At 35.4% G+C, this 10,044-nt stretch overlaps 1 protein-coding gene across 1 annotated transcript; it reads right to left on the minus strand.

Annotated features, from left to right (window-relative positions):
* Positions 1-265: 265 nt before the first annotated feature.
* Positions 266-3,017, minus strand: LOC114267138 (cytochrome P450 78A9). Its single transcript, XM_028208134.2, has 2 exons — positions 1,849-3,017; positions 266-945 (listed from the first exon to the last, which is right to left on the minus strand). The coding sequence occupies exons 1-2, from the start codon at positions 2,827-2,829 to the stop codon at positions 307-309; spliced, it is 1,620 nt and encodes a 539-aa protein (XP_028063935.2). The 5' UTR covers positions 2,830-3,017; the 3' UTR covers positions 266-306.
* Between the last annotated feature and the right edge of the window lie 7,027 nt (positions 3,018-10,044).

Here is a 10,044-nt window from a genome sequence, read left to right on the forward strand (position 1 = left end):
CACAAAATTTGTGACCACCAAACATTTTTCGTTTTAAAAACACTGTACAAAATGGTCATGTATCCTTATTATCAAGCGCAACATGACTATTTGATTGGGTAGATTATACCTATTAGACAACTTTTTTATTGATTTTTTTTTTATATATTCAGGGAAACTATTTTAAAAAAATTCAGAATTTAAAATTTTATAAACCATATTTATTCTGGGTTACAACATATGTTTTAAATTCTGAATAATTTTTTTGAGTAGATTATTTTTCAACTTTTATTTTTTTTTTATTTGAACTTTTTAAGATTAACGTACCTAGGTCAATAACAAAACTGGTGTACGCCTAGGGCGCACTTTAACGGTAAGAGGGTTTGCCATCTCACAAGATAGCCTGAGCTCCTCCGACAAGTCAACACTAGTCATCTGATCCGATGGCCACAATTCAAACTCGTGCAAAAGCGAGGCCACCCAAAAGCTGACCGTGGTCAAGCCCAGGGTCTTACCCGGGCAGGTCCGCCTACCCGACCCGAACGGTGCGAGCCTTAGATCCGAGCCCATCACCGAAAACTCCATCTCAGCGTCCACGTTGATAAACCTCTCGGGCTTGAATGCAAGTGGGTCGGACCACACATCCGGGTCCCGCATGATGGCCCACATGTTCACCATTGCAGTGGTCCCCACTGGCACGTGGTGGCCATCAACGGTAGTGTCTGTGATCGATAGCCGTGACCATGATAAAAGTGGTCCCGGCGGGTGTAACCTTAAAACTTCCTTAATCACAGCCGGTAGATAGACCATGTCCGTTAGATCAGTCTCTGTGAGCGCACGTGATCGTCCGACGACTCTGTCTAGCTCATCGTGGATCCTTGATTGAACATCAGGATGAAGGACCATCCTTGCTAATATCCACTCGATCAAAACCGCAACCGTATCAGTTCCTCTAAATATCATTTCCTGTAAAACCAAAACATTAAAAACAAATTACAACTTTTAGTAGTTTAATGCAAGTACAACGAGCTAAGCTCATAGCTAGTTGCCTGGCACTTTAACGGTTGTTCATTTGACCCACCATCCTCTTAGGTTAGATAAACCACATGATATTGTTACACGTACTCCAAAAAATATATACAAATCCATCAACGTGTATATGTAATTTGTAAGACATTTTGCACATCACTTTATAAGGCACTTGGCAACCAAATATGATCTATGTAGTCTAGTAATCGAGATTTTAGATTTTTTTTTTTTTTTTTTTTTTAATGCTAACAGAATTATTTGATATATGATGATATTTTTTTTAACAATATATTGATCAAAATCAATTCATATATGATGGTTGGTATCAATTCTGATCTGGTCATTTAAAACACTCTAGCTATTATTACTTTTGAATTAAGTGTCTTCAAAGTTTTAACATGATTTTAAAAATTTTAGTAACAGCTAATTGCTTCATAGTTCATACATATGGAGGGAAAACAATGAATTTAGCTCTGTTTTAGTTAAAAATGTTAAAATATTCAATCAAATCATTCTTTTTATTTTTTATATACATTTTTTTTTATAAAGAATCGATTAAAATAGTCAACTCCACATAATTTATAATAAAATTAAGATTTGATTTGAGAAGTGGGTTGGTTTTTTGATTTTTTTTTACTATTTTAACCTTGAGCCTAAAAAATCTGATTTAGAAAGGACTTTTGACTTTTTTTTTTTTTTTTTTAGAGAAAGAATGTAATGATTATAGGTTAAATGTAATATTTTATCTAATTAAGACTAAAAAACTTATTTTGTTCTTTTTTGAGAGTTATTTCAACCCTACATCCACTTTCCAAACAGTGGCTGAGGTTGCATGCTTACCCAAAGGACAGCGATCATATCGGAGTCGGAGAGTTTGTCGGGTCCTTCAAGAGAGAGCAAAACGTCGACAAAATCACGGTTTACAATTTGGCCGAGTCGAGCTCGGTGCTCTGCAATGATTCGGCTCACGAACCGGTTCACTTTCGGAACGAGTTCAGAGCACCTGAACCGGATTTTTTGAGGGTCGAATTCAGCTAAGCAAGGGAGGTGATCGGACCAGTTGAGTGTACCCAGAAGCTCGTACCCATCGTCAACTATCTTCCTTAGCTCCTCACTTTCCGGGTTGTGGCAACCGAGCCCGTATTTGCGTCCGAACACCGAACACATCATGTTGTTGAGGGAGGCTCGTTTGAGTGTGTCGCGAACACGAATGTTTCCTGTGTGAGCACCAAACATTGCCACCATCTGATCAGCGATCTCGAACCTCTGTCCCTCGGATGCTTTGATTTGCTTTGGACAAAAGAGATGAGTGGCTGAGATTCTCCGAAGTGTCCGCCAGTAAACCCCGTAGGGAGCGAACCCGATAGCTCTGTCGAACATCAGACGGTACGCAGACTCTTTCACCGGACGATCAGCGAAAACCGAGCTGTTCAGAATCTCTTTCGCTACGTCATGATTACACGCAACAATAACTCTTGTCTCGCCGAGGCTGAAAGCCATGAGCCGCTTGGCGTGGCTTTTCTCAGCCGCGGCTGCGATCCGGTGGTGCGCGAGACCCGCCATGAGGTTCATGCTTCCAATCACAGGAAGACCTCTAGGGCCGGGTATGGATTTACCCGGGAACATCAAGTTAAAGCCTTTCTTCAACCTGTACTTGCCCCAAGCGGGTCCACCCGGGTAAGCCCAGTAAACCAAGCTCAAGGCTAGCCATGCTAAGCCAGTTATGACGAGACAGCATAGAAAGTTTAGGGAAGTGAAGGCTTTGCATTTGGAAGCAAGAGTGAAAACCCAGAGGCTCTCTATGTCTATGTATGTTTTCATATTGGGTCTGTGAGAGTGTACAAACTTGGGAACAGATATATAAATGTATATGTAGAAGGAAATAGAGAGAAGCTAAGGTAGATATTGCTTTTTGTAGCAGGAAGGAAGAGGTTAGGTTGGTATAAATAGGGGGGGAGAGCATGGCAGGTGCAATCAGGTGCATCTGGATTAAATTATCAGGTGCGGCCATTTATTCCTCTGTGATTATTTTTTGGTTAAATTACACTGACATTGTGCATGTTTGGAAAGTAGATTTCTTCGTAAGTTTTTTTAGTTATAGGTTATTATTGGAGAAAATTGTTTTTGTTTTTGTATTTAGGAAGATAATTTGATTTTTTGTGATTGAATGTGATACTTGTGAGAGAAAAAATAAAATGATTATCGGGTTAGATGTGATATTTGTTGGAGATTTTTGTTTAATATAAATTTTTTTTGAGCAATGCAATAGACCACTAATTTGCCATTACTAATCTCACCATTAATGAGGTGGCAATTGAAAAAAAAAAAAAAAAAACAAAGCACAAACACATTGTGGCAGTGGATAGGACCCATACCACATCATTAGAGCCACCATTAATTAGTGGTTTAAAGCATTTCTCATTTTTTTTATATTTGAAAAATTATACTTATTTTTTAATAGATTAAAATAATATATTTATTCCTTAATTTTTATATATATAAAATAATGTAAATATTTATTCATGTCATTTGAAGGAAAATTACAATTATCTTATTTGATTTAACTCACACAAAAATGTAAGTTTTTTTTTTCTTTTTTTTTTTTAACTGAATTTTTTAATATTTTAAGTAATTTTTTTATTTTTTAGATATACCTATTCTAGATACACTTAAGAAGTATAATATATTGTGATTTTTTTTAAATTCACCAAATACAAAAATATATAAAAATTCAATACATTACCTTATTTTGGTGTATTCAATGAATTTTTTTAAAGTTTTTTATACAAATTTTATACTTCTTAAATAAAACTAGATTAAATTGATCTAATCTAGATAAAATGGTAGAATAAAAATGAAAAATTATATTCATATATAAAAATTTATACAAAAAATATTATAAAAATATTGTCATAGTGATATCATTGTAAATATAAATCATGTTTATGGGTGTTTTGTTTTAAAGTGAAAGGTCATCATTAAATTATATTATTATGATTGAAAATTCTATATAAAATTTATATTTATATGTTATCACTCAATAAGAATATGTTCAGGTAAAATTTAATGATGAAAAGTTATAGAATGTAGTGATGATGATAGGAAGAAGAAATGATAAAAAAAAGGACAAGATAATTATTTAAAAAAATTTATGACATGATATCAGCAAGCTAGCAGACAATGTGTATTAAAATTAAAAACTTTAGAGAAGAAAAAATATTAAATTTTCAAATGTGGGAAGAGGTTTATGTTAAACAAAAATCTCATAACGTGTCCCCCTATTTTTTTCTAAACTAATGATAAATGATATATGACATAACCCCACTATTTGTGAACCATTCTCTCCCATAAAATGTTTGGTCTCATATATAGAGATGACAATTTGAAACCGGCCCGACGGGGACCCGACCCCCCGGCCCTGAATTGTGCTAGTTTTTCCCGAAAAATACCCCCGACGGGACAGGGATGGTATTTAAAATTCAATCCCCGAACAGATTCGGGCTGGGGATGTGGATAAGTGTCCCAACCCCGTACCCGGCTCGGCCCCGTCCCCGTTCCCTGGCCCCGGTTTGTCCTCGAAATGAAATTACCAATTTACCCCTAGATATATATATACACACACTGTGACCTAACCAAACCAAACCCTCATCTCATCCTCTCCAGTTCTGTCCCTCTCTCTCTTTCTCTTCCCTTTACTCTCTCTCGACGTCGATCATCACGTCGATCGTCGATCATCACTGTAACCAAACTAGATCTGGTGGAGTTCGCGACGTCGATCATCACTGTCCACGACGCCGAAGGAGTCCTTCCGTCGTCCATCGCCACTGTCGCGATGCAGTCAGCCACAGCCACCCATCGCGACGCCGATGATGCTCTCAGATCGTCCATCGCCACCGATCGTCCTCCTCCATGAACTCTATCAGATCTAGTTTCTCTCTCTCTCTCTCTCTCTCTCTCTCTCTCTCTCAGATCTTTTTGTCATTTTTTTTTTTATTTTTTATTTTTTTTTATTCTGTATGTTGTTGATCTGGTTGAAAATGTATGTGATGTTGTTGATCGTCCATCTCTCTCTCTCTCTCTCTCACTTTAGTCTCTTGATGTTGTTGATCTTTTTGTATGTTGTTGAAAATGTATGTGATGTTGTTGATGTTGAAACAAATTTAGGCAAGGAATTTTTGGGATCGGGTTTCGGGGGTGGGGAGAGGGAAAGGTTCCCCGTCGGGGATCGGGGCCGGAGACGGGACCATGTTCACCATCGGGGATCGGGCATCGGGACGGGGAGTGTGATCCCCGGCCCGGCCCCGCCCCGCCCCATTGCCACTCCTACTCATATATCAACCAATAACAATTAAATTGGTGAAGGATAATGGTACATAGACTTTAAAAGGAGTATATTATATACATTTTATAATTAAAAAAATAATATAATTTCATACTTTCTAAATCATAATTAAAAAAAAAAATCATTATCAAACTCCACATGAGACATAATTAAAAATTTCATGAATTATAACTAAAATATTATCATAATTAAATAACAAAATTGATTATAATTAAAAAAAATAATATAATTAAAGATGCATACAATATACCTTTTTAAAAGGACGTGTGTAGTAGAATTTTTCACTAAATTGACACAAATAGATTTGTTTTAGGGGCATAATATAATTTCGGGCTAATTAGATAGAGCTTCTCTAAGTTTCTGACAAATACACATCTCTTCAGAGTCACACATAACAAATATCGTAAATTTTACTATTTTATCCTTCAATAAAATTTAATTTCCATTTACTTTTTTATTAATCAAGATATCAAAAGATTTGAAGAAAAAAAATTATTTTTAGTTTTTAAATAATTAATTTTTTCAGTTTTTACTTAATAAATTATAAAGAGAAATTATACAAACAATATTTTCAAATTAAAATAAATTATAATCACCTTTTAAAATCTATATCAAACAATCCCTGGTCTCTCACTTAACCTCCCTCTCTACGACAAAGACAAATCTCTCTCCCACGGCTGTGCTCCTCCACTGGTAGCACCACCATCACCGTCCCTCTCCTCCATTTGAATTACGACAGCACCATCAAAATGCATGGAATACAATTCATCAAACACATGGAACAATTCAACAAAACCCACTTTTGGCAAGTTTTGTATATATATATATATACTAGCGACCGCATACGTGATCAGTATATAATTTAAGTAAAAATAAAAATAAAAATAAATAATAAAAAAAATATTAAGAAAATGCTATGGACTTCAAATAATCTATCAAATTTTCTACCAAAACTCTCACATAGGTGTGCGATCTACACAAACCCACATACACCTATGTGAATACTATGGTAGAAAATTTGATAGATTATTTAGGATCACTAACATAACTCTAATATTATGTATGTTGTTTAAGTGATAAAAAAATTCTTTCCCAAAGTGAAGGTCTAATGTTCAAGTCTTGTACACTTTGTTATTTAATTTTTTATAAAAAAAAAAAAAAATAGAGATCAACGTGCCACATGACATGAAAAGAAGCAAAGGTTTCAACACATAAAGAGAGCCGTTCATTTTATAATAGTATAGATAGATAGATACTAGAAGGTGTACAGCCATATGAGTCTGTTTCAAATATGCAATTACAACTTATATGTATAATTATAATTTAGTGTAATTAGAAATAATTTAGAAAAAGAGGTTGTTAGAATAGTAGAGAGAGAAAATATATATATATATATATATATTGTATTGAATGAATTGATCCTGTACAATAGAAGACCTGTACACATAGGCTGAGAAAGAGTGTCTTACTTGAAACCTAATTATGAGAAAGAGTATCCTACAAGAAACCTAACTATGACAATACAAATATATTTAGGAGATCAATACCTAATATATCTACAAATGTATACCATATATATATTAACATCTCCCTCAAACTCAAGGAGTATAAACATTTGAGTTTAGAGAGAGAAACTAAAACATGAAATAAAACTAAATAAAGCAAAAGGCAAATAAATTGCAAAGTTAGAGTGGAAGCGCAAGAGTGCTTGAGATAGATCAGAGGCCGAAACTAATGCCGAGAGATATCAGATCATTGCAGGAACTGGCCGAAACTAATGTTAGGACAGTTTAAGGTCATGCCGGACCGTTGTAGAAATTGGTCGAAACTAATGTCGAGACGGTTTAACGTAGTGCCAAACTGTCGTAGAATTGGTCGGAACTAATGTTGAGACAGTTTAAGGTCGTGCCGAACCGTTGTAGGAACTAATCAAAATCAATATCATGACAGTTTATGGGGTCATCCCGGACCGTTGTAGGCACTGACCTGAATTAATGTTAGAACAGTTTAAGGGGTCATGTTGGACTGCTGTATAGACTAGATGCTGAATCAACAAGCATGGCACACACGTAACTTATGACGTGGTGCTGAATGATGATGACAATAGATGACTAAATGCGCCAGTGATTGGATGTTGAACCAACAAACGTGGCACATACATTACTTATGACGTGGTGTTGAACGATGATGGCAACAGATGACTGAATGCGCTAGGAAGCGGCTTAGATGTTGTGTCAGGGGGCGACTTTTGTGGTGCACCAAGGAGCGGCTTGGGCTGTGCGCCAGAGAGGACGGCTTGAATTGTGCGCCAAAGGAGGCAGCTTGGGTGGTGCACCAAGGGGCGACTTGGGTGGTGCACCATAGGGGACGGCTTAGGCAGTTTGCATGGTGTATAACCATGTTCACTATGATATAGATAGATATAATACCCCCCTCAAACTCAAATGGGTTTGAAGATAGAAACCTGTTTGAGGTTGAAATAGAGGGAAAGACAGAGTGGAGCAGAAGCATACAAAAAATAGATTGCGAGTAATATATATATATATATATATATAATAGAGAAATTTGGGATAGGACTAAACCAGCGGACAAATGAAGAGATCATCATGAAGCGATACTAACAGGAAAATAAGACAGCGGAATAAGTTGAGGTCCGGCGAGCAGCCAAGCCAAGGTTGCCACCTGCTGATAAGCAAAGAACACCAAGAGATCTTAACTTATAGCTCTGACACTATGTTAGAATAGTAGAGAGAGAGAGAGGAAATAATATATATTGTATTGAATGAATTGATCCTATGCAATAGAAGACCTATATACATAGGCTGAGAAAGAATATTCTATTAGAAACTTAACTATGAGAAAGAGTATCTTACAAAAAACCTAACTATGGCAATACAAATATATTTAGGAGATCAATATCTAATATATTTAGGAATGTATACCATATGTATATTAACAGATATAATTACAACAACAATAAAAAAAAAGTCACTCAAAATATAGAAAAGTAAAGGTTTTAACACACCAAATCCAACATTTACTTTATAAAAAACTAATCGCTGGCACATGCAATGCGTCTGTACTTTAATAAATATAAATAAAAAAAATATTCATTATGTATTGTGTCTCATTCAAATGAAGTACTTTTCTTTATTGAATGGAAAGTCTTACATGCCGTTGGGTCATGTGATGGGTGAGAAAAGAAAAAAAAATGATTATGGTTTATCATCATTATGTTTGGATAAATAAAAAAGAAGGGAATGTGGTTTCTTATATATCTTGTTTGGATAGAATAACTAATAGAAAAGAAAGGAAGGTGTTGTATTTCATTTTACCAAAATAATCTTCCATATTAATAAGTTTTGTTTTTTCATAAGGGTTATTTTGGTATTTTTGAAAACTTTCATTAAATTCAATTCTTTTCTCAACAAATCTAACCACTTTTGGTGAGAAACAAAACATAATTTTGGTGAGAAACAAAACAAATGAAGGAGTTTTCTATTCTTACCATTTCTTTTCTTCTCTTATCAAACCCCTTCATCCAAACGGAGTGTTAAGTTTGAATCCTACTCTCCTAAGAAGGGAGAGAATTTTAAAACACCAAAAAAACTATCTACATATATAATAATGTAGATATGGATGATTGTGCTCATACAGCCATTAACAAAAGCAGCAAGCAGATGAAGAAAATGGATTACGAAATCAATAATGACATAAAATTGATAAACAGAAAGTGGAATGCACTAATTAAAGAAAATCATTTAATAAAACTTTTAATTGAAATACGAAAATAACTTACAATTACAATCGTAGCAACTGCAAGGATCTTAATTAGGTTACAAGAGGAGGGTTTGATTTTCATTCAGAGCTCTCAAGGTTTTTTTCCTAAAACAAAGCATGATCTAAATGAATACATTTGATTACAATATATAGAAAAGAAAATTAACTATGCAGCATGTGAATTGGTTGATTGATCGAAGGCAGCTTGCAGCATTAGAGACTGAGCAGGCTGTCAGTTGCTTTCAGCTAATTGATTGAACAGTTGAGCAGCTTTAACAAAAGTTGATTGATGAATAGTAAAAGTGAACAGCAACTTTTACTATTCATGCTTTTGGTGCGAACATGTGATTAGAGGAATCAATATAAATACAAATTGGCAGCTTTTTTCAAAAGAGTATTGATTGAAGCTAATTTGTATCTATATAGAATCCTATGTTAATTAGGCAAATGGATCCTGAGAATCTTGAAACTCTGGACCCAAATATTGATTAGCTGATTCTTCAGAAGAATGTGAACTTTCTGATCCTTCTTCTGAATTGTCTGAACTGGAAGTTGATTGGGCTTCAGTTTGATCCACAAGCTTGCGAACTAACTGGAGCAATTCATCTCTGGATGACTTGGATGACTTGGGCTTATTCTTAGTTTTGACTTTGGGTTGAGCAGGAGGTGAAGTGAGCTTAGCCTTTGACTTGGACTTTAATTTGGGCTTTGATTGGGCCGACTGTGCAGCTACAGCTTTGGACTTGGATTTATCAGTGGACTTTGCCGATTTAACATTTGATTTGGGCTTGGAGCCACTAGATGAGGGGCTTCTAAGATTGACTGGAGGAAGGCTGGGACTTCCTTGGCTAATTGCAGCAGTTGGGTTCTGCTGGGCTTTGACCATTGCAGGAGTAGGAGCAAGTTGATCATAT

Source organism: Camellia sinensis, chromosome 5 (genome assembly GCF_055761805.1).
Source record: "Camellia sinensis isolate YWXY chromosome 5, ASM5576180v1, whole genome shotgun sequence".
In the NCBI taxonomy this organism is placed as follows: Eukaryota; Viridiplantae; Streptophyta; class Magnoliopsida; order Ericales; family Theaceae; genus Camellia; species Camellia sinensis.